Genomic DNA, 26,561 nt, shown 5'->3' with positions numbered 1-26,561 from the left:
CATTTTAAGTAAAATTTCAAACTTGAATGGTCCAAAGACTAATCTACCAATACTACCGATATTCATATTTATTTGGGGGTGCATATTTAACCGTAATAAGCAATTTAGACTTTATCTACACATCAAAAAATCCGAGATATTTTTATATATAAATCGATAACCGCATGGTGTATATCACACCATGTGGACAACCCCCTATATAATTTGCGACAATTCAAAATTTATCGTATGTACCGATATTCATATTGGTTTAGAGGTACATATTTACCGAAATAGGCACTTTGAATTATATGTAAACATCAAAATCCGAGATATTTATATATATAAATCAATAACCGCATGATATGCATCACGTCGTGTGAACATCCCCCTATAATTTGCAACAATTCAAAATTTATTATATATGCACAGGAAACGAAGAATGAATATTAAACCGGGGACTAGGCTTACATGATTAAGGATAAATTGTGTACGTCCACTATATTTACTTATTCCATTTATGCACACGTTAACATTAAATCCAATCTTTTATTTAATCCTTGCGGGAATCTTGTTCCCAAGAGGAACATCCAATGTGCCTCTCTATTGTATAGTTTCTTTCTGAGATCGCCTCCCCTAGGTCCTAAGGTGACTTTTTCTACTCCCAATACTCGTAAATGGGTAGTGTCTCCTGAATGGGACTCTCTAAAGTGACGTGATAGCATGGACATGTTTGTCAAACTACTTTTAGCATCCGTAATATGTTTCCTGAACCTCACTTTTAATGAATTCCCCGAGCATCCTACATATTGCAAGTTACACGCAGTGCATGTGGCTACATATATGATGGATTTAGTATTACAATTGATGTATTGATGTATATTGTATGTTCTATTTGTTGTGCAAGACGTTACAGTATTTGTATTCACCATATGTGTACATGTGATACATCTGGTATGACCACATTTGCGGTTACCTATATTCCTCAACCAGTCCCGATCCTTTACACTTTCCTTTTGGCTAATAAATAGACTCGGTGAGACCCTGGTTCCAATAGTGGGGCCTCTCCTGGACACAATAGAAATACCTTCTGATAATAAGTCTCTTAATATTGGGTCTGTTTCTAATACCGGGATATATCTATTTATTATTTTCTTAATTTGTCCAAATTGTGTACTGTATGAGGTCACGAAAAATGGTGATCTATCTTTACTCGAATTTACATTTTCATTTGTATTTTTGGCCGATATATCTCCTACCTTATGTGAGTCCCTTCTATTCTGATGCCTGCTAGAATAGGATACTAGTTCCTTACGTCCCCGTCCTTCTATTCTTATTTCTGCTTTTTTTAATATTTTTTCACTATAACCCCTCTGTTCCAATCTAGTATGGAGTTCCTCTGCTGCAATTTTAAATTGTATCTCACTAGAGCAATTACGTTTTATTCTGCATAATTCGCCATAGGGAATATTATCCAGGACATGTCGTGGATGGCAGGAAGAGGCTAACAGAATGGAGTTAGAGGCTGTATCTTTTCTATAGGGGCGAATTTCTATGCCATCACTCCCACTAATCAACGAAATGTCCAAAAAATTAATTGTATTTTTATCGAAATGTGAGGTGAACCCCAAATTTAGATTGTTATTTCCAATATACTTGACAAATTCCGAAAATAGTGTCTCTGTACCCCTCCAAATAATCAATAAATCGTCTATGTAGCGACTGATCCAGTGTATGTTATCATAATATGGGTTTTTGTCACTGAAAATAAAAAGTTGCTCCCAGTGAAACATGTAGATATTTGCAAAGGACGGGGAATATTTGGCACCCATTGATGCTCCCCTGGTCTGCAGGTAGAAACCACCATCGAACACGAAGTAATTGTGTTTGAGCAAAAACTCCGTGGCGATGGTGATGAATTCCCGCAGACCAGGGGAGTATGTGCTGAACTTTTCCATATGAATGGACAGGGCCTCGAGGCCTTTAGACCAGGGAATACATGGATATAAGCCTATAACATCACACGTTGCCCATGACAACTGCTCATCCCACACGATTTTTTCTAAGATATTGATCACATGCTTAGTGTCTTGTGTGAATGTGGGGGTGATTTTAGTCAGGGGTTGGAGATGGTGATCCACCCATTCTCCAAGGCGTTCACCCAGCGACCCAATGCCAGCAACTATTGGCCGAAGGGGCGGTGGAAATACACCTTTATGTACCTTGGGGAGTGAGTGGAACACTGGAGTAACTGGATTCTCTACAAATAGATATTCTTCCAGTTTTTTGTTGATTGCCCCCAGTGCTACACCCTCTTCCAATATTTTCTTAAGTTCCATTTGGTACATTTTAGTAGGGTCATTTCTTAATTTACAGTAAGTAGATGTGTCTAATAACATATCCTCATTAAGTTGTTTGTATAACCCTGAATCCAGAACAATATTTCCACCTTTATCAGCATTACGAGTTACGATAGATTTATTCTCAGATAATTCCTTCAATGCTATACGTTCATTTTTATTTAAATTGTCATAAGCATTATTCCGAGACACCTGTTCATTGAGTTTCACTTTAAAATTGCAGCAGAGGAACTCCATACTAGATTGGAACAGAGGGGTTATAGTGAAAAAATATTAAAAAAAGCAGAAATAAGAATAGAAGGACGGGGACGTAAGGAACTAGTATCCTATTCTAGCAGGCATCAGAATAGAAGGGACTCACATAAGGTAGGAGATATATCGGCCAAAAATACAAATGAAAATGTAAATTCGAGTAAAGATAGATCACCATTTTTCGTGACCTCATACAGTACACAATTTGGACAAATTAAGAAAATAATAAATAGATATATCCCGGTATTAGAAACAGACCCAATATTAAGAGACTTATTATCAGAAGGTATTTCTATTGTGTCCAGGAGAGGCCCCACTATTGGAACCAGGGTCTCACCGAGTCTATTTATTAGCCAAAAGGAAAGTGTAAAGGATCGGGACTGGTTGAGGAATATAGGTAACCGCAAATGTGGTCATACCAGATGTATCACATGTACACATATGGTGAATACAAATACTGTAACGTCTTGCACAACAAATAGAACATACAATATACATCAATACATCAATTGTAATACTAAATCCATCATATATGTAGCCACATGCATTGCGTGTAATTTGCAATATGTAGGATGCTCGGGGAATTCATTAAAAGTGAGGTTTAGGAAACATATTACGGATGCTAAAAGTAGTCTGGCAAACATGTCCATGCTATCACGTCACTTTAGAGAGTCCCATTCAGGAGACACTACCCATTTACGAGTATTGGGAGTAGAAAAAGTCACCTTAGGACCTAGGGGAGGCGATCTTAGAAAGAAACTATACAATAGAGAGGCACATTGGATGTTCCTCTTGGGAACAAGATTCCCGCAAGGATTAAATAAAAGATTGGATTTAATGTTAACGTGTGCATAAATGGAATAAGTAAATATAGTGGACGTACACAATTTATCCTTAATCATGTAAGCCTAGTCCCCGGTTTAATATTCATTCTTCGTTTCCTGTGCATATATAATAAATTTTGAATTGTTGCAAATTATAGGGGGATGTTCACACGACGTGATGCATATCATGCGGTTATTGATTTATATATATAAATATCTCGGATTTTGATGTTTACATATAATTCAAAGTGCCTATTTCGGTAAATATGTACCTCTAAACCAATATGAATATCGGTACATACGATAAATTTTGAATTGTCGCAAATTATATAGGGGGTTGTCCACATGGTGTGATATACACCATGCGGTTATCGATTTATATATAAAAATATCTCGGATTTTTTGATGTGTAGATAAAGTCTAAATTGCTTATTACGGTTAAATATGCACCCCCAAATAAATATGAATATCGGTAGTATTGGTAGATTAGTCTTTGGACCATTCAAGTTTGAAATTTTACTTAAAATGTGAAAGCCGCATTGATTGCATCCTGGTGTGAACTCTCTTTGAACGATTAAATGTGATCATGATTCCCAATGCCATGTTTTGTAACCAACTGTTTTTAATTAAGATCCATGTGGTCATGTGACCAAACTCATGTGTATTTTAACCTGCATTATTGAATGTATGTCTATCTACGATTAAGCACCTGAGGGTGCGAAACGCGTCAGATTGTGTCCTGCCTAAGCGTGTGAATAAAGCCATTGACAAGTTTTATCTGCATCCTCTCGAGTGCCGGACGTTTTCTTTTCTGTGATATATATATATATATATATATATATTAGAATATATTATATATATATATATATATATATATATATTAGAATATATTATATATATATATATATATATATATATATATATATATATATATATATATATATATATTAGAATATAATATATATATATATATATATATATATATATAGAATATTAGAATAGAATATAATATATATATATATCTTCAATCAGAATGTATATAAAATAGTAACTTATTGCATTGTATGTATTAGAATAATTTTAATTTATTAATATAAAAATATTCATACTATTAATAAAGTAATATATTATGTATGCTTATTTGCACATATTACATAAATGTATATAAATATTATAATTTGTTATTTTTATTTAGGTTTACAGATTACATTAGTCTTCATAGGATTTATTCCTTCTAGCCCATGCTGGTACTTGCAGATCCACAACCAGTAGGTAGAGACATGAATAGATGCAGCATCAGGATAGGGAGGTGTATTTTACGCTCAGGCTCTGCTTTGTGTGTTCTCTCATCCTGGGGAGGGGATTCCCATCTGTCAGATAACATGCGTTCCCTGGAGACGTGAGCCATCATTGTGTATACGGTATCCTGTACGCAGGCATGTGAGCAGAGGCCGGAGCGAGTTGATTGGATGCATTGCATCTGCAGTTGATTAAGATGGCTGATGCAGACTGTTCACCCATCTCCCAGCCCTGGTGTGTGCTCCTTAGAAGAAAGCAGCTGACAGCAGGGATGCACGTGATGGGCCTCTGAGGGCAGCCTGGCATGCTGTGCGGTGCTCTCTGCTCCCGTCTCCCCTCTTATGGGATTACTGGGATGGTTCTGCTGCAGCCGCTCTCTTGTCGTGATGCCAGTCGGGATGGGGCAGCAGGTTCTGGGTCTCTGAGGGACTGCAGCGTTCATGGTGACTAAATGTGCAGCATCACTATGTCTCTCGCTTACTTCCAAGGTGCTGCGTTTCCAGTGGGACATTATGGATACTGCACCGCCGGTGGAGGATCGCCTGGTATGCCCTGTGACCTTGTAGGGTATCGATGCAGAATATTATGCCTTTTTCTTTATGTTCACGTTTGCGAAATTCTTATATAAACTTGTGTTTGCAGTTTATTTAGAACAATGTTAAATCCCCAATATTGTTATATTCTTTCTTTGTCATTGACTGCTATATGTAAGGTCGCCAATGACCGATAGATCTGTGTAGTGCATTTTTTGTACTTTTTAGGATCTATTACAGGATTAAGTTGTGGGCATTACGTACGGTGGACCCTCCTGTATTATTAATGGAGCTGTGAAAGCGGAAAGATGTTGATGGTGTTGTGTTCCTTTGGTTTATTGTCCGACCTGTGTGGTGCTTGATGCCTAGGAGACATGGAAGTTGACTGTTTCGGTAGACATAGTGACCCAGAATGTCCTTAAAGGGGTACTCCGGTAGAAAAAAAATAAATATATATTAGATAGAGATAGATAGAGATAGATAGAGATAGAGATAGATAGAGATAGAGATAGATAGAGATATAGATAGATATAGAGATAGATAGATATAGAGATAGATAGATAGATAGATATAGAGATAGATAGATATAGATAGATACATTTAACATTTATATATATATATATATATATATATATATATATATATATATATATATATATATATATATATATATATATATTATAAAAATTAAATCAACTGGTGCCAGAAAGTTATGGGATGATCTATAGCAGTAGTCCCCAAACTGTGGCCCTCCAGATGTTGCAAAACTACAACTCCCAGCATGCCTGGACAGCCAACGGCTGTCCAGGCATGCTGGGAATTGTAGTTTTGCAACATCTGGAGGGCCACAGTTTGGGGACCACTGATCTATAGGATTAAAGGGGTACTCCGGTGGAAAACTTTTTTTTTGTTAAAAATCAACTGGTGCCAGAAAGTTAAACAGACTTGTAAATTACTTCTATTAAAAAAATCTTTACCCTTCCAGTACTTATTGGCAGCTGTATGCTACAGAGGAAATTCTTTTCTTCTTGAATTTCTTTTTTGTCTTGTCCACAGTGCTCTCTGCTGACACCTCTGTCCGTGTCAGGAACTGTCCAGAGCAGCAATGGGGATTTTCTCCTGCCCTGGACAGTTCCTGATACGGGCCTCACGTGTCAGCAGAGAGCACTGTGGACAAGACAAAAAAGAAATTCAAAAAGAAAAGAATTTCTTCTGTAGTATACAACTGCTAAAAAGTACTGGAAGGGTAAAGATTTTTTTAATAGAAGTCAGATACAAATCTGTTTAACTTTGATAAAAAAAAAAAAAAAAAAAAAGTTTTCCACCGGAGTACCCCTTTAAGAGTAAACACTTATATTCCTGCCACCTATGTCTTGTTTTAGCAATTTTTTAACCCTTCTGTAAATGTCATGCCACTGACGTCTAGTGGTAACCTAATAATTTTGCAGTGTTTTGCAACCAGTGTACCTCCAGCTGTGCAAAACTACAACTCCCAGCATGCCCAGACAGCGATAGGCTGTTATGGCATGCTGGGAGTTTTAGTTTTGCAACAGCTGGAGGCACACTGGTTGCGAAACACTAATTAAGGGGACTATTAATACAATGATGGAGGTAATAATTGTACTGTATGATTCCTTAGTGCACTGGAGCGATTGTAGTAATGGCCCAGTAGGACGGCTGCCCCTGGTGCCTAGAGGGACGGCAGCACCCTTAGTGTCCAGTGGGTTTATATTAGTGTCAAGTAGTTGCATGCCAAAAGATTTAGTTTGTCACACAGTACACCAGTGTATTCCAAACAGTGTGTCTCCAGCTGTTGCAAAACTACAACACCCAGCATGTCTTCGGCTGTCCCGGCATGCTGAGAGTTGTAGTTTTGCAACAGCTGGAGACACACTGTTTGGAAAACACTGCAGTACATGATAACTGTTCCTACACTAGTCCCTACATTCACCTGGAGACTTTTACACTATGTGCAGCTGTTATGACCATCTAACCCAGCGTTTCCCAAAGCCTCTAACTGTTACAGAACTACAACTCCCAGCATGCCCGGACATTCAATGGATGTGAAACCCTAACCAATACTATACAAAGAGAAACTTCTACACCTCCATAAGCCTGTGTGCGCCAAATTTACCAGGACTGTGGACAACATGCAGTTTTAATAATACAAGGAGAGCCTCAACATTTTGTGTTAGATTTATCGTAAGCAAGACGCAAAGCCTGCAGCGCGAATACGTTTATTTTTTCTTTGCGAAAAATTCCTCATGGGGCAAATCACTTAAAAAAAATTTGGGCTGGATAGCACAAGAAAAACGGGACAGTTAACACACACATTCATACTCCAGCGGGTTACAGAAGTACATTTGTACAACAATAATTTTTGCGCAAATGACGAATTCGGCGCATCTACAAACCAACACCCCCTGCAAGCGTACAGCAAGAAAAAGACCAAGCCAGCGCAGAGAAAAAACATGGACATTGTGCAAAATTTGATAACTTTAGCACAGGTCAATGGGCAAAAATAAAAACACGCCGTACGCAATTTAGCAGCCGCATGCCAGATAACTACCCCAACCCAGCCCCACCATTTTTTTAAAATGAAATTTAATTTTTTTTATAAATAATTAAATAAAAATCAATAATTTTTTTTTTAGTTTGTTTATTGTATTTTATTTATTGTTTTTATTTGTTTTTTTGTTTTGTTAGTTTTTTTTGTTGTTTTTTTAATTTTTTTTTGTCCGCTTGTATTTTCCCCCCCTGTATTTACTGTAACCAAGTTAAAGTTAAATAGGTAGTGACACCAACATATCCTGTTTACGGGCTCTGAGGTTCAGGAGGGGACATACGGATACAGCTTATTGCTGGGTCAGCTATGGTGTAACCATGCACAATGCTGTAAATATCTATTGAGGGAATCCTCTGCTCCGATTAAGGGCTAACAATGTGTCTCGAATTGAATTGGACCTCAAGTTAAACGTTGAATCTTCCCACACTTAGGGGGAGATTTATCAAAACCTGTGCAGATGAAAAGTTGCCGAGTTGCCCATAGCAACCAATCAGATCGCTACTTTCATTTCTCAGAGGCCTTTTCAGAAATGAAAGCGGCGATCTGATTGGTTGCTAGGGGCAACTCGGCAACTTTTCCTCTGGACAGGTCTTGATAAATCTCCCCCTTAGTGTCAAGAATTGGGGAGACATGGTGTGACTGTTTAGGTCTGGCCCCGGTTGGACTTTTATGGTTTGATTCGGGATCATTAGACCCTTTTTCCAAAAGTATCTTACTTCTGAATCCCCAGACTAGAACCCTGCATGGGGACTGGGATCCTGCAGGACCCAATGAAAGATCTTGCGGGTGGTATTGAGGTTGTTGTGAAAGGGAGCTGGCAGTCACAGAACGTACAAGGGGTCTCGCAAAATCCCACCACTGAAATGTCACAAGGGGCAAATAAAAGGGGCGTGGGGGGTATTAACTCTAAAAGCTCTGACAAAATGTTTGTGGTAGTGGGCTGGATTTGGACACACGTTGGGGGTAGGGTTGCCACTTGGCTGGTATTTTATCGGCACAGATGATATTTTGGCCACCTTGCCGGTATTTTTATATTAAAAATACCAACAATGCAATGGCCGGTATTTATCCAACCAATCCTCCAACTCCCAGAATGCTGCACCATAACCTATACCAGTGTTTCCCAACCAGAGCACCTCCAGCTTTTGCAAAACTACAACTCCCAGCATGCCCGGACAGCCAATGGCTGTCCGGGCATGCTGGGAGTCGTAGTTTTGCAACAGCTGGAGGCACCCCTGGTTGGGAAACACTGACCTATACTATATGCTACTATATAGTCCTACATGCTGGGAGTTGTAGTTTTCGTTTGGGGCACCTGCTGAGCCACAGGCTGTATCAGGGCATGCTGGGAGTTGTAGTTAGTAACTAACTGCAACTCCCAAATTTAATTAACAAAAAAATTATCAAAAAGTCCCATCAAAACAAAAATGAAACCGTTAAAAACTACAGATCGGGACGCAAAAAATAAGCACTTATACAGGCCCCTATAAGGAGAAATAGAAAAGTTATGGGGTCAAAGTAGAACATAATTTCCCCCGCAAATGTGTATCCTATGATGTCACGCATATATAAAATTATGCATAAAATTAGCATGGCTCTACCCCCGACCTGACCTCTCGATTGGGACTGCTAAACGTTGTATGATTTTTTTTTTTGATATGAAGTCAAAATGTATGAACGGATGTCACATTGATTCCTCTTGTAATATAATTCCTCTAAGACTTGGACATCTGTATTCAGTCCATGATATGCAGAGACTTAAAGGGGTACTCCGGTGGGAAACGTGTTTATTTTTAAATGAACTGGTGCCAGAAAGTTACAGATTTGTAAATTAATTCTATTAAAAAAATCTTAATCCTTCCAGTAATTATAAGCAGCTGTATACTACAGAGGAAATTCTTTGCTTTTTGAATTTTTTTTGTGTTGTCCACAGTGCTCTCTGCTGACACCTTTGTCCGTGTCAGGAACTGTCCAGAGTAGCATAGGTTTGCAATGGGGATTTTCTCCTGCTCTGGACAGTTCCTGATACAGGCATCAGATGTCAGCAGAGAGCACTGTGAACAAGACAAAAAAAATAAAAATAAATAAAAGAACTTCCTCTGTAGCATACAGCTGCTAATACGTACTGGAAGGATAAAGATTTTTTTTTTAATAGAAGTAATTTACAAATCTGTTTAACTTTCTGGCACCAGTTGATTTAAAAAAAAAAATGTTTCCTGTGGAGTACCCCTTTTAACATGCCCTAAATTCATGAATTCAAGGTAAACTGTGTATGGGGGGCTCCTATTTGGTTGGAACACTGACCCTCAGCTCAGCCTAACCCACCAATTTTGTATTTCTCCTCTACAACTCTGAGAAAGCTGATGATTTTAGAGAATTTTTGCCAGCTCCATATTTGCGCTGTTGATTCGTCCTTTAGTATTGGCAAATTCATTACTTACTGACATCAGCAATTTATCCTCTGCCTTGGTTGGGTTTTTCATGCTGTAATGTATTGATTCATTCTGAGCCATCGCTGCTAAATCTATTGAACACGATGCAAGAAGCGTCTGTCATCCCTCATCTGTGTTCAGTTTAGTTATTCGTCTTGCAGAGGAATGGCAAATTGAGCTCTGCTACATCTGCATGATGAGCAATGCATTCACTTGTATTGGTTCACTATAGAGTCGCTCATCGGTTTCCTCCCTGTGAATCACATCTACTCTGGAATTGGAGGGACACACATCTGAGTTTATTATGACAGGATGATAGATTAAAGGGGTACTCCACTGGAAAACTGAGATATATATATATATATAATATCTATCTCACACACACGCATGTATACACCCTACCCCGAAAATAAGCCCTAGCTGGATTATCTGGGTGGGATGCAATATACCCCGAAAATAAGACCTAGGCCAGGGGTACTCAACTGGCGGCCCACGGTCCAGATCTGGACCGTGGCCGCCAGTAATGCGGACCGGGATGCTGTGTGGATAATGGGGTGGGGGGGGGGGCAGCAGGAGGAGTGTGGAGGATGGGGGAGCAGGAGGAGTGTGGAGGATGGGGTAGCAGGAGGAGTGTGGAGGATGGGGGAGCAGGAGGAGTGTGGAGGATGGGGGAGCAGGGGGAGTGTGGAGGATGGGGGAGCAGGGGGAGTGTGGAGGATGGGGGGGCAGGGGGAGTGTGGAGGATGGGGGGGCAGCGGGAGTGTGGAGGATGGGGGGGCAGCGGGAGTGTGGAGGATGGGGGGGCAGCGGGAGTGTGGAGGATGGGGGGCAGCGGGAGTGTGGAGGATGGGGGGGCAGCGGGAGTGTGGAGGATGGGGGGGGCAGCGGGAGTGTGGAGGATGGGGGGGGCAGCGGGAGTGTGGAGGATGGGGGGGGGGCAGCGGGAGTGTGGAGGATGGGGGGGGGCAGCGGGAGTGTGGAGGATGGGGGGGGGGCAGCGGGAGTGTGGAGGATGGGGGGGGGGCAGCGGGAGTGTGGAGGATGGGGGGGGGGGCAGCGGGAGTGTGGAGGATGGGGGGGGGGGGGCAGCGGGAGTGTGGAGGATGGGGGGGGGGGCAGCGGGAGTGTGGAGGATGGGGGGGGGGGCAGCGGGAGTGTGGAGGATGGGGGGCGGGGGTGCGGCATCCGCCACAGCCCCCCATCCTCCACACTGCTACAGCCCCCCCATCCTCCCACAGCCCCCCATCCTCCCACAGCCCTACCCTGAAAATAAGCCCTATTGTGTTTTTTGTGACTAAAATTAATATAAGACCCAGTCTTATTTTCGAAGAAACGGTAGGTAGGTAGGTATGTATGTGTGTATGTATGTATGTATTATTATTATTTTATTTTACTGGTGCCAGATACAGATTAGTAAATTACTTCTGTTAAAAAATCTTAATCCTTCCAGTACTTATCAGCTGCTGTATGATCCACAGGAAGTTCTTATCTTTTTGAATTTCTTTTCTGTTGGACCACAGTGCTCTCTGCTGACACCTCTGTTCATGTCGGGAACTGTTCAGAGCAGGAGAGATTTGCTATGGGGATTTCCTCCTACTCTGGACAGTTCCTGACATGGACAGAGGTGTCAGCAGAGAGCACTGTGGTCAGACAGAAAGGAAATTCAAAAAGAAAAGAACTTCCTTTGGATCATACAGCAGCTAAGTAGTACTGGAAGGATTAATATTTTTTAATAGAAGTAATTTACAAATCTGTTTAACTTTCTGGCACCAGTTGACTAAAAAAAAATTGTAAATTCCTTCTATTAAAAAATCTTAATCCTTCCAGTACTTGTCAGCTGCTGTATGATCCACAGGAAGTTCTTTTCTTTTTGAATCTCTTTTCAGTCTGACTCTCTCTGGATAGTTCCTAAAATGTACAGAGGTGTCAGCAGAGTAGGAGCAAATCCCCATAGCAAACCTCTCCTGCTCTGGACAGTTCCTTACATGGACAGAGGTGTCAGCAGAGATCACTGTGGTCAGACAGAAAAGAAATACCAAAAGAAAAGAACTTCCTGTGGATAATACATCAGCTAATAAGTACTGGAAGCATGAAGATTTTTTAATAGAAGGAATTTACAAATCTGTTTAACTTTCTGGCACCAGTTTATTTAAAAAATATATATATATATTTTCCAGTGGGGTACCCCTTTAACCTTATAAATGTTTGGTATCCTGTGTTGTTCTTCAGGATATTGATGAGTAGATGCGTGTCAGATGTCTCATTTGATTTTTTTTTTTTTTTTCCTTTTTGTTCTAAGGAATATGAAGATAGACTTGGGCATGCTTCAAAGTCTCCATCCCCAAAGCAGAATGTGAGGAAGAGCCTGGTGTTTGAACCTCTGTCCACCACAGCCCTTATATTAGAAGACCGGCCTGCGTGAGTACACAATCTTATTATGTAAAGGACGTCCTGTCCAGTTTTTGTCATAATTCTGGAGCATTTCTGCATTGTGGTGTTCATCTTGAAAATATGTAAATAAATTGACAACTGGGCCTTTTGCCCCTGGTGTTGATAGGGAGTGTCCCTACACAGTATAATCTGACCAAGGCCTTACCTATAGAGCAGTGTTTCCCAACCAGGGTGCCTCCAGCTGTTGCAAAACTACAACTCCCAGCATGCCCGGACAGCCAACGGCTGTCCGGTCATGCTGGGAGTTGTAGTCTTGCAACAGCCGGAGGCACCCTGGTTGGGAAACAAGGTCATAGAAATTTCAAAGTCATGGCTCCACCCCCTCATGACATCACGCCCCACCCCCTTAACCCCCTTAAGGACACATGACGTTCTCATACGTCTCCATTTCCGAGTCCTTAAGGACACATGACGTATGAGAACGTCATGTGTTTTACCGGCCCCCCGCAACCATCTGGAGCGGAGCCGGTCCCCGATGCCTGCTGAAATCGTTCAGCAGGCATCGGGGCATATCGCCCAGGGGGGTCATTATGACCCCCCATGTCGGCGATGGCCGCAGATCGCTGGACAATTCAGTCCAGCGATCTGCGGCGGATTCCGGGTCAATCGGGTCTCCAGTGACCCGATGACCCGGAATTATTGGCTGATCGGGGCCGTCAGAGACGGCCCCGATCAGCCAGAGCCAGCAGGGGTGAGGTGGCACTGGTGCCACCTCACGATCGCCCTGATTCGTCGGCCGGATTACCGGCCGACCAATCAGGGCGCCTGCTGCGGGTGTCACTCCCGCAACCCGCTCCGCCCCTCTTCCGGAGGACGTGAGCGGGTGCGGGAAGACGACCCCCGGTGCTGGGGACCCCGATCCCCGGCGTCCCTGTTGGGATCGGGGCCCCAGGAGCGACGGCCGCGGCGGAGACGACGAGGGACTGACCTGTGCGGCGAGGATCGTTGGAGGTGAGTGACAGCCTCCTGCTGTTGCTTAGCAACAGCTCCCAGCATGCAAAAAGGGCATGCTGGGAGCTGTAGTTATGCAACAGCAGGAGGCAGACCACCACAACTCCCAGCATGCCCTTATGGGCATGCTGGGACTTGTAGTTTTGCAACAGCTGGAGGCACATTCTTTCTATGGAAAAGTGTACCTTCAGCTGTTGTGTAACTACAACTCCCAGCTTGCACAATCAGCTAAAGTGCATGCTGGGAGTTGTAGTGGTGCATCTGGTGGTTGCATAACTACAACTCCCAGCATGCCCGTTGGCTGTCGGTGACTGCTGAGAGTTGTAGTTTTGCAACAGCTGAAGGCACACTGAGTTAAGTAGTAAACCAGTGTATCTCCAGCTGTTGCATAACTACAATCCCCAGCATCCCCAGCCAAAGTAGTATGCCTCCAGCTGTTGCATAACTACAACACCCAGCATGCCCTTCCGCTGTCCGTACATGCTGGGGGTTGTAGCTTTTGCAACAGCTGAAGGCACACTGGTTGCAAAACACTGAGTTTGTTACCAAACTCGGTGTTTCACAACCAGTGTGCCTCCAGCTGTTGCAAAACTACAACTCCCAGCATGCACTGATAGACCGTACATGCTGGGAGTTGTAGTTTTGCAACAGCTGGATGTCCCCCCCCCCCAATGTGAACGTACAGGGTACACTCACATGGGCGGAGGATTACAGTTAGTATCCGGCTGCAAGTTTGAGGTGCGGCAAAATTTCTGCCGCAGCTCATACTGCCAGCGAGAAACTACTGTGAACCCCCCGCCCGTGTGACTGTACCCTAAAAACACTACACTACACTACCACAAAATAAAATAAAAAGTAAAAAACACTACATATACACATACCCCTACACAGCCCCCCTCCCCAATAAAAATAAAAAACGTCTGGTACGCCACTGTTTCCAGAACGGAGCCTCCAGCGGTTGCAAAACTACAACTCCCAGCATGCACTGATAGACTGTACATGCTGGGAGTTGTAGTTTTGCAACAGCTGGATGTTCCCCCCCCCCCCCAATGTGAACGTACAGGGTACACTCACATGGGCGGAGGATTACAGTAAGTATCCGGCTGCAAGTTTGAGCTGCGTCAAATTTTCTGCCGTAGCTCAAACTGCCAGCGAGAAACTACTGTGAACCCCCGCCCGTGCGACTGTACCCTAAAAACACTACACTACACTAACACAAAATAAAATAAAAAGTAAAAAACACTACATATACACATACCCCTATACAACCCCCCTCCCCAATAAAAATGAAAAACTTCTGGTACGCCACTGTTTCCAAAACGGAGCCTCCAGCTGTTGCAAAACAACTACTCCCAGTATTGCCAGATAGCCGTTGACTGTCCAGGCATGCTGGGAGTTTTACAACAGCTGGAGGCCCCCTGTTTGGGAATCACTGGCGTAGAATACCCCTATGTCCACCCCTATGCAAGTCCCTAATTTAGGCCTCAAATGCGCATGGCGCTCTCACTTTGGAGCCCTGTCGTATTTCAAGGCAACAGTTTAGGGCCACATATGGGGTATCGCCGTACTCGGGAGAAATTGGGCTTCAAATTTTGGGGGGTATTTTCTGCTATTACCCTTTTAAAAAATGTAAAATTTTTGGGAAAACAAGCATTTTAGGTAAAAAAAATATATATTTTTTTACATATGCAAAAGTCGTGAAACACCTGTAGGGTATTAAGGTTCAAATTACCCCTTGTTACGTTCCCCGAGGGGTCTAGTTTCCAAAATGGTATGCCATGTGTTTTTTTTTTGCTGTCCTGGCACCATAGGGGCTTCCTAAATGCGGCATGCCCCCAGAGCAAAATTCGCTTTCAAAAAGCCAAATGTGACTCCTTCTCTTCTGAGACCTGTAGTGCGCCAGCAGAGCACTTTTCACACCCATATGGGGTGTTTTCTGAATCGGGAGAAATTGGGCTTCAAATTTTGGGGGGTATTTTCTGCTATTACCCTTTTTAAAATTGTAAAAATTTTGGGAAACCAAGCATTTTAGGTAAAAAAAATATATATTTTTTTACATATGCAAAAGTCGTGAAACACCTGTAGGGTATTAAGGTTCACATTACCCCTTGTTACGTTCCCCGAGGGGTCTAGTTTCCAAAATGGTATGCCATGTGTTTTTTTTTTGCTGTTCTGGCACCATAGGGGCTTCCTAAATGCGGCATGCCCCCAGAGCAAAATTTGCTTTCAAAAAGCCAAATGTGACTCCTTCTCTTCTGAGACCTGTAGTGCGCCAGCAGAGCACTTTTCACCCCCATATGGGGTGTTTTCTGTATCGGGAGAAATTGGGCTTCAAATTTTGGGGGGTATTTTCTGCTATTACCCTTTTTAAAAATGTAAAATTTTTGGGAAACCAAGCATTTTAGGTAAAAAAAATATATATTTTTTTTACATATGCAAAAGTCGTGAATCACCTGTAGGGTATTAAGGTTCACTTTACCCCTTGTTACGTTCCCTGAGGGGTCTAGTTTCCAAAATGGTATGCCATGTGTTTTTTTTTTGCTGTCCTGGCACCATAGGGGCTTCCTAAAGGTGACATGCCCCCCAAAAACCATTTGTCGCTCCTTCCCTTCTGAGCCCTCTACTGCGCCCGCCGAACAATTAACATAGACATATGAGGTATGTGCTTACTCGAGAGAAATTGGGTTTCAAATACAAGTAAAAATTTTTTCCTTTTTATCCCTTGCAAAAATTCAAAAATTGGGTCTACAAGAACATGCGAGTGTAAAAAATGAAGATTTTGAATTTTCTCCTTCACTTTGCTGCTATTCCTGTGAAACACCTAAAGGGTTAATACACTTACTGAATGTTTTTTTGAATACTTTAGGGGGTGTAGTTTTTATAATGGGGTGTTTTATGGGGTATTTCTAATATGAAGACCCTTCAAATCCACTTCAAAACTGAACTGGTCCCTGAAAAATAGTGAGTTTGAAAATTTTGTGAAAAATTTCAAAATTGCTACTGAACTTTGAAGCCCTCTGGTGTCTTCCAAAAGTAAAAACTCATAAATTTTATGATGCAAACATAAAGTAGACATATTGTATATGTGAACCCAAAAAAAATATATTTTGAATATCCATTTTCCTTACAAGCAGAGAGCTTCAAAGTTAGAAAAATGCAAAATTTTCATTTTTTTCATCAAATTTTGGGATTTTTCACCAAGAAAGGATGCAAGTTACCATAAAATTTTACCACTAAGTTAAAGTAGAATATGTCACGAAAAAACAATCTCGGAATCAGAATGATAACTAAAAGCATTCCAGAGTTATTAATGTTTAAAGTGACAGTGGTCAGAATTGCAAAAAATGCTCCGGTCCTTAAGGTATAAAATGGCCTGGTCCTTAAGGGGTTAATGCAAGTCTATGGGAGGGGGCGTGGTAATAGCAGGACCCCTGCGGGACCCCTGTGATCAGACATTTTATCCCCTATCCTTGGATAGGGGATAAGATGTCTAGGGGCGGAGTACCCCTTTAAAAAATCTTAATCCTACCAGTACTTATCAGCTGCTGAAGTCACGTTATTTTCTGTCTGATCACAGTGCTCTCTGCTGACACCTCTGTCTGTCTCAGGAACTGTCCAGGGCAGGAGAGGTTTGCTATGGGGATTTGCTGCTACTCTGGACAGTTCCCGAGACAGAGGTGTAAGCAGAGAGCACTGCTGGGAGTTGTAGTTTTGCAACAGCTGGAGGCACCCTAGTTGGGAAACACTGCTATAGAATGTTCTGATCACATCTGTGTCAGGGGCTTTGTTGAGGCGTTCATCGCAGATTCCATTCAGGGCCGAAAAATGTAGCTGAATGTTCTGTTGCACAGTGGACAACGATGGATTCCATTGACTTTAATGGGTTCTGTTCTGCTGTTTAAACTGAATCTGCTCCGAATGCAAATGTGAACTTAGCCTAACAGCAATGATAACAAACAATTGTCTACTTATTCATACATTTCCATGTGGGATAACAGAGGAACATATAGCAAAGGTTTTCTTTTTGGATTTTCTTTTTGTCTGACCACAGTGCTCTCTGTTGACATCTCTGTCCATTTTAGGAACTGTCCAGAGCAGGATAGGTTTGGAGATTTTCTCCTGTTCTGGACAGTTCCTGACATGGATAGAGGTGTCAGCAGAGAGCACTGTGGTCAGGCAGAAAGGAAATCCAATCCAATTTTCTCTGTCTTATACAGCAGCTAAAAAGTACTGGAAGGATTAAGATTTTTTAAAAGTAATTTACAAATCTGTTTAACTTTCTGGCACCAGTTGATTTAAATAAAGAAAAAGTTTTCCACCGGAGGTCCCCTTTAAGGGCATATTCACATGTACAGATTTTGTAAATTACTTCTATTTAAAAATCTTAACCCTTCCAGTAGTTATGAGCTGCTGAATACTACAGTGGAAGTTCTTTTCTTTTTGAACTTCCTTTCTGTCTGAGCACAGTGCTCTCTGCTGACGCCCCTGTCCATGGCAGGAACTGTCCAGAGTAGGAGCAAATCCCCATAGCAAACCTCTCCTGGACAGTTCCTGACATGGACAGAGGTGTCAGCAGAGAGCAGTGTGCTCAGACAGAAAGGAAGTTAAAAAAGAAAAGAACTTCCTCTGTATTATACAGCAGCTGATAAATACTGGAAAGTTTTTTTTATTTTTTTAATATATCACTCAGTACCTAATCCTGACCATGTACTTGTATGTGTCTGGCACCTTTTTTAATTATTTTTTATTACACTTTTTTAATTTAGCTCACTAGTCTGAATTCCTCTCAAAGGGAGGGGGTGTGGCCTCACTGTGCAGGTCTCCGCCCCCTCCCTCAGTATGCCCTAGCATTAGCAAAACTACAACTCCCAGCTTGTCCTCACTGACAGTAGCCGGACACAAGCTGACAGTGGGAGGATTTTTCCTCCAGCTGTGAGCCCTGCACTCACAGCTGTCAATCAAGGAAGTGTGTCCATGACGTAGGTGATGACACATGGACACAGCAGGACTGGTATTTGTCCAAGCAGGCAGGGGGGGGGCAGTAGTTTTGAATTTTTTTAAATAAAATTATATATATTTTACCCTTCAAGTAATTGTGTATTAATCATTTTCCCCCGCAATATATTAGATGGTAAAAAGGATGTTTATAAAGTACAACTTGTACCATCAACAAAAAAATAAAAATAAAAAAAGAGCCCACACGGATTTTGACCGAAAAATAAGAAATGTTATGGCTCTTAAAAGACAATGCAGGAAAAGGCAGAAACCCTGATGTCAAAAATTGTTGTGGCAGAAAAGGGTTAATGGTTTGGTGACACAAAAACACTGTTTTCGGTTTAATCGCCCAAAATGTTTTTATTTTTGTTGTTTTCTATGAGGGGAATTTCCTGTGCCAGGCCCTGCTGTACAGGCTGTGCCAGCTGAGAGTTACAGTAATGGCTCTGGATATGGTCTGGTAAATCTATGATTGATTTATACAGAGAGCAGAGATGTGCGCTCTGATATGTATTACTGTGGATGTGACTGGTTTACATGATAAGATATGTCCCTGCCTTGAATTCAGAGGATTTGTTTTTTCCTCTGTGAAGCGTTGCTGTAATTTTCCTAAACTGTGATATTCAGTTTTCAGCCCATGGTCAGCCGTTGGCTGTCCGGGCATTCTGGGAGTTGTAGATTTGCAACATCTGGAGGGCCACAGTCTGAAGACCGCTGCTCTAGATGACCTAACACACTTTATTATGCTAAAAGATTATGGATTGTAATGGGTGTCGGCTGGTCGGAGGGATTTGGTCCCTAAAGTCAGCCTACCTGTAATCATAAAACCTGTGTTTTGCTGAGGGCAGGGGATTTCGGGAGGACACTGTAAAAATGCACCTACATTTTTATACATAAAAAAGGTTAGATTGTTAATGCCAAAAGGGTGGTGTATACAAGCAGCAGCAGAGCAGCACTGTGCACCTATTGTTCCTGGTGCTCTCTTTTCCTAAATAAGTTTAGCACTAAATAGGTTTACTTAAAGGGGTATTCCAGGCAAAAACTTTTTTTTATATATCAACTGGCTCCGGAAAGTTAAACAGATTTGTAAATTACTTCTATTAAAAAATCTTAATCCTTCCAATAGTTATTAGCTTCTGAAGTTATTTACAAATCTGTTTAACTTTCCGGAACCCGTAGTTTTTTGCCTGGAATTAGAGATGAGCGAACTTACAGTAAATTTCATTCGTCACGAACTTCTCGGCTCGGCAGTTGATGACATATCCTGCATAAATTAGTTCAGCCTTCAGGTGCTCCCGTGGGCTGGAAAAGGTGGATACAGTCCTAGGAAAGAGTCTCCTAGGACTGTATCCACCTTTTCCAGCCCACGGGAGCACCTGAAAGCTGAACTAATTTATGCAGGATAAGTCATCAACTGCCGAGCCGAGAAGTTCGTGACGAATCGAATTTACTGTAAGTTCGCTCATCTCTACCTGGAATACCCCTTTAATTTTCTGTCTAGCATCAGGTAGAGGGAGACCGCCAGGAAAAGCCAAACCCACATTGTAGGTGCAACTATGCCATCCACCACTACTACTGCTGAGTACAAATTGTAGCATAGGGTAAAATAGCTGCACCAGCACTGTGCTCTCAGCTGTTCCTGATGCTTTCTCTAGCTCTGAATAGGTTTACCCAACGTTCTCTGTATGTAGCATCGGGTAAAGCCTTTTGAGAGAGGGAGGGAGAGAGAAATAACGCTCATAATAGCAAGTGTGCAGTACCATGCTGCTGCTGCCTGTACACAGCTAACTGTGTTAAGAGCCCTCCTGTCAGTCCTACTGATCAGGCTTTATGTCTATTTGAAATGTAGTGAAGTAGATTGTTTATATAGGCTTCGTTGCTTTATATATCCGCATTCTTATATGCACTCACAGAGCAATATGTGTTATACCCACAGAAACCTTCCAGCCAAACCAGCTGAAGAAGCCCAGAAGCACCGACAGGAATATGAAGAAATGGTGGCCCAAGCTAAAAGGAGAGGTAAATATCTGATTGTGTATCGGGCAAACAAGACCTTAAAGTGTACGTGTAGTCATCAAAAACTTTTGATATAATGTAGATAATAACATATGTATATTTGTAATATACATTGGTTAAACAAATGTGTATATTTTTGGGTGAAAAAATGCTGTCACTGCAGCTACTGCCTGTGTGTGTCTGTAAGGAGTCCACGTACAAGGTGAGGGCAGGACAAGCGGGGCTCTGTGCACGGAGGACAAGCGGGGCTCTGTGCACGGAGGACAAGCGGGGCTCTGTGCACGGAGGACAAGCGGGGCTCTGTGCACGGAGGACAAGCGGGGCTCTGTGCACGGAGGACAAGCGGGGCTCTGTGCACGGAGGACAAGCGGGGCTCTGTGCAGTCTCTTGGCTTGACCAATCATCCTAATGTGTGAGCGGCACAGACAATAGCGGTAGGGACAAAAATATACACATTTTTTAACCAATTTACATTACAAATATACATATTAATGGTATTATCTCCATTATATAAAAAGTTTTTGTTGACGACAGGCACAGTTTAAGTCGTTTGTCCTCCTAATATAGTCAGCAATGCTGCAAGCAGTACGCATCAGTAATCCTGGCTAAAATACTAATAGGGCTACCATGACCCACTTCTCTTCTGTCATAAACCATATAGAAAGACTGTGTGCAGCTTATTGCCCCACACAGAATGTTGTACATGCCTTGTTGGAGGGGTCGTTGACCGTACATGTAGACTGATGCCATGATTCTGCAATTATTATTCCTCAAATTTGAAGAAAAGTAAACTGTAACCGTACAAGAATCTGTTATAGTAACATCTTATGGGCCTTTTCTGAGAAGGTTGCATTTAAGGTTTCGCACACCAAGCCATGTTATGACACCACTGTAACAGGGCTGCCCTCGGGATCCTTGAAGATCTTCATTTGCACTTAATCCAATAGATGGAACATGTATGCCCAGTGGTGGACTGCCATACAGTCTTTTTTTATTTTTGTCAGTGTGTACGAAGTCTACCAATAGGCGAACCTCAGCCTTTGAGAATACAGAAGACCGCACACTATCAACGTCAACCCAATAACCATTACAAAGCAATGGAATGGCCAGTTGACCTTCCATCATTTTTTTAGATGAACATTCTCACCCTTGGATGATTGGTATTTTCTACAGGTTTAAAAATGTGATGATCTGACAAACATCACTTTATGCTGGATTACCAAGTGTGTCACGATTTTATTTTATTTTTTTAATTAAATTTATCGCAAAAGTGTCAATTGCTACTAAATTAAGAGATGTTGCTGCTTGTACATTCAGGAGACTGAGAGTGGGGACCTGGACAGCGTTGAGTTAATGATTAATAGTCATCGGGGTCCTTGATGAACTTCCTCCCTGAAAACACATAATAGACAATACATGAAGATCACGTTCCAACAGATACTGACTCATCCGAGCTTCCGATCAATGCAGGTCTCTGTAGACAAGTGCGCATGTTTTATTCATGGCCGGGAGAAGTAGGTTAAAGCGTCTACATTTCCTGCATGCCGAGTTGTGGTACAGGACCGTGCCGCCACTAATTCATTGCTATGTGGATGGACATGACAGATTGATGTCACTTTACTCTATTTATTAGCGTTGCTTTGTCGGCAACTACACCTACTACCCTGCCTTGAAATCCAGTGCAAATGTCAGTTCTTACTGACCTTTACATAATCTTTGTGTTTATAGAGAAAAGGTCTCTGATGCACGCACATACATTAGGAATGCTATGTTGTTCTGCATTGACAAAGGGTGAGGCTTAAAGGGGTACTCCACTGGAAAACATTTATTTTTTATTAACTGGTGTCAGAAAGTTTAACAGATTTGTGAGTTACTTCTATTAAAAAATATTAATCCTTCCAGTACTTATCAGCTGCTGTATGATCCACAGGAAGTTATTTTTTTAATTTCCTTTGTCTCACCACAGTGCTTTCTGCTGACACCTCTGTTCATGTCATGAACTGTTCAGAGCAGGAGAGGATTTCTATGGGGATTCGCTCCTACTCTGGACAGTTCCTGACATGGACAGAGGTGTCAGCAGAGAGCACTGTGGTCAGACAGAAAGAAGAAAAAAAAAACTTCCTGTGGATCATACAGCAGCTGAGAAGTACTGGAAGGAATAAGATTTTTTTATAGAAGTAATTTACAGATCTTTGCTGTGCAATTTGGGGGGAGTGGCTCCCTCTGTAGCCGTGCATCCCCTCCCCTATTTCACAGGAGGTGGTTTGGATTGATAGTGGATCCAACATGTCACCCAGTCAGAGGCTGTATGCCCAGTAGAGGTGAGTTAGTGTTAGGGTCCCATCCGATATGAGGCCACCTCCGCGTGGTGAATGGGGGGACAGGTTTTGATGAAAAAGTGCGCTAACAGCCTCCATTTTGTTGACCAAGTGTGCTGCTGCCATTTTTTTTTTTACATGATTTACAGATCTGTTTAACTTTCTGGCACCAGTTGATAAAAAAAAAAATGTTTTCCAGTGGAGTACCGTTTTAATCTTTGCCTCGATCCAATAGAGGAAAAAAATAAATACCGAAGGTTAGCCATACACCCCACCACACCCCATACATGCATGCTGGGCTTGGCCAAGCAATCATGTTCTCAATCGTGAAAGAAGCATAAGCTGCTACCAGAGGACTCTGTGATAGCTCATCTCCTTCAAGAAGAATTAGGCATGTTGAAATCCAACAACTGGATCCTTTTTTACCCCGTCCTCTGTTCTGTTGAGTCCAGAATCCCCATACACATGCCCAAATGTTCCATTAGCTGTCGCTCTATACTCATAAATACTTAGCCTGGCATATGGTTCATGTGTTCTGGATGTAGGGGTAAGCTGACAGACATTTCTGGTGGCTGCCTAGCTCTGTGAGAGCGAAAGTATCGGGCAGTTGAAACCCAACATGCCCAATTCTCTGCTGTGAACCCTATAAACTAAATACTTAACACAGTGACTGTATGGAGACAGAAGACAGGACAGCACTCTCCATCCAACGTAACTTTATTCAAGCATCTCGTAGGTGACAGGCAGATGCAACGGTCGAGGCAGGGGACAGGTCACCTTTGAGATGCTTGAATAAAGCTGTGTTGGATGGTGAGTTCTGTCCTGTCTTCTGTCTCCATACAGTCACATTGATACTTAGTGGACATTGCACCACCGGCACCAAATATATAACGGGTGATCCTGTTACGTCCCTCAGTTACCTGTGAATCGAGTGCCTTAGTCCTGCATGTGCTTGGCCATTTTCTTCTTTTCTTTGCATACTTGACACAGTGAGTTTGCTGCAGTTTTGTAAAGTCTTGGCAAACCTTTCACTATGTTCACATGTCGGGGGGGAAAAAAGTTCACCCTTTCTCTGAATTCAGAATTTCCTAAAGTGTATAGCGGCCTTAAGATGGTTGACCAGTCCTACCAAACTTAGTGGGTTTAGCCGATATTCTTTTTAATATCTAGGGCCATCCTGAGGGTAAGTTCCTATGTAGTGGTGACTGCATCTGAAGGCAAATTCCTACATAACTTGGCATGTTAAACTGCAGGATGACTGGCAAAAATACAAGATACGGTAATCTGTCAGCACGTGTCCACGCTGGTCTAAAGGGACACTCATAGACCTTTTTAAGTGTTCGTCCAGAAGAAGAGAACGGCACCACATCTGTCCATGGGTTGTGTGTGGTATTGTAGCTCAGCTTTATTGAAGTTAATAGGACTAAACTACAATATCACAATCTATAGTCAGGTGTGACAACGTGTATACGGGATAATTATTTTATTATACTGTACATTGCTTCCTCCAGTCTCTGGAAAGAAGCCATTTAAAGTGTTTCTGTCACTTACAATTTTAGACTTGGCACACAGACATGTCAAAAATTGTGATCGGTCAGGGTCAGTGCTGCATGCTACATCCCCCACCAATTGGGAAGAAGTGCGATTTACTCCTGGCTTGCCTCTCGGTCTGAGTTATTGCAGTGAACGGGACTTATTGCAGTAGACTTGCAATGGAGCTTGTCTCCTGCAATGAGTTGGATGGATCTGTGAGCTGGGAGTAAATCATAACTTTCCCGGCTATATCTAGCGATTGGTGGGGGTGTCTGCATGGAGACCATGATAAATCAAAATTTTTGACATGGCAAAAGTTTTTTTCTTTTTTTTTTTTTTTTTTCTTTTTTTTTTTAAGTGCCAATAACCCTTTTAACAAAGGCTTACAGGTGACTCAAAAAATTTGAATATCATGCAAAGTTAATTTCCTTCAGTAATGCAACTTAAAAGGTAAAACTTATATGAGAGAGACTCATTACATGCAAAGCAAGATAGTTCAAGCCGTGATTTGTCATAATTGTGAAAACTCCAAATCCACAATACATCATATGATTTGGGAGCCATGTAATCTGCTGGTGTTGGTCCACTGTGCTTCATTAAGTCCAGGGTCAACGCATCCGTCTACCAGGAGATTTTGGAGCACTTCACGCTTCCTTTTCAAGTTGCATTAATGAAATACAATGAACTTTTGCACGATATTCAAATTTTTCGAGTTTCACCTGTATAGTGAGAATATGAGGAGTTTCCATTGTACAGATCTTAGCACCAGACTTTAGGGGGCTGTTCATTTGGCTGCTAGGTATATTATAGTCCAGTCCGTTTCTAAGCTACACTGCTCAAAGGGAACACTTAAACAACACAATGTAACTCCAAGTCAATCACACTTCTGTGAAATCACACTGTCCACTCAGGAAGAACACTGATTGACAATCAATTTCACATGCTGTGGTGGAAATGGAACAGACAACAGGTGGAAATTATAGGCAATTAGGAAGACCCCCCCCCCCCCCCCCAATAAAGGAGTGGTTCTGCAGGTGGTGACCACGGACCACTTCTCATTTCCTATGTTTCCTGGCTGATGTTTTTGTCACTTTTGAATGCTGGCGGTGCTTTCACTCTAGTGGTAGCATGAGACAGAGTCTACAACCAACACAAGTGGCTCAGGTAATGCAGCTTATCCAGGATGGCACATCAATGCAAGCTGTGGCAAGGTTTGCTGTGTCTGTCAGCATAGTGTCCAGAGCATGGGGCCCTACCAGGAGACAGGCCAGTACATCAGGAGATGTGTAGGAGGGCAACAACCCAGCAGAAGGACCGCTACCTCCGCCTTTGTGCAAGGAGGAGCACTGCCAGAGCCCTGCAAAATGACCTCCAGCAGGCCACAAATGTGCATGTGTCCACTCAAACGGTCAGAAACGGACTCCATAAGGGTGATATGAGGGCCCGACATCCACAGGTGGGGGTTGTGCTTACAGCCCAACATCGTGCAGGACATTTGGCATTTACCAAAGAACACCAAGATTGGCAAATTTGCCACTGGCGCCCTGTGCTCTTCATAGATGAAAGCAGGTTCACACTGAGCACATGTGACAGACATGACAGAGTCTGGAGACGCCATGGAACACGTTCTGCTGCCTGCAACATCCTCCAGCATGACAGTTTTGGCGGTGGGTCAGTAATGGTGTGGGGTGGCATTTTTTTTTGGGGGGGGGGGGGCCTCACAGCCCTCCATGTGCTTGCCAGAGGTAGCCTGACTGCCATTAGGTACCGAGATGAGATCCTCAGACCCCTTGCTGGTGCGGATTGCCCTGGATTCCTCCTAATACAAGACAATGCTAGACTTCATGTGGCTGGAGTGTGTCAGCAGTTCCTGCAAGAGGAAGGCATTGATGTTAAGGACTGGCCCGTCCGTTCCCCAGACCTAAATCCAACTGATCACATCTGGGACATCATGTCTCGCTCCATCCACCAACACCACGTTGCACCACAGACTGTCCAGTGGTTGGCGGATGCCTCATCAGGAGCATGCCCAGGCATTGTAGGGAGGTCATT

General features: G+C 42.4%; 1 protein-coding gene across 8 annotated transcripts in view; it reads left to right on the top strand.

Moving 5' to 3' along the window:
* Positions 1–26,561, top strand: part of TBC1D14 (TBC1 domain family member 14) — a 133,482-nt gene that overhangs the window by 90,751 nt on the left and 16,170 nt on the right. For 4 of the 8 annotated variants that reach the window (XM_056555074.1, XM_056555075.1, XM_056555076.1 and 1 more), the window contains 2 exons: positions 12,545–12,663; positions 20,579–20,661. In XM_056555074.1, coding sequence (XP_056411049.1) covers positions 12,545–12,663; positions 20,579–20,661 — 202 coding nt within the window. Of the gene's footprint in view, positions 1–4,907; positions 5,260–8,357; positions 8,486–12,544; positions 12,664–20,578; positions 20,662–26,561 lie in introns of those variants that run through there. The other 4 variants (XM_056555078.1, XM_056555081.1, XM_056555079.1 and 1 more) reach the window with 4 other exon arrangements.

Source organism: Hyla sarda, chromosome 1 (genome assembly GCF_029499605.1).
Source record: "Hyla sarda isolate aHylSar1 chromosome 1, aHylSar1.hap1, whole genome shotgun sequence".
Classification (NCBI taxonomy): Eukaryota; Metazoa; Chordata; class Amphibia; order Anura; family Hylidae; genus Hyla; species Hyla sarda.
The sequence above is the reverse complement of the archived record's forward strand: the minus strand, read 5'-3'. Positions and strand labels throughout refer to the sequence as shown.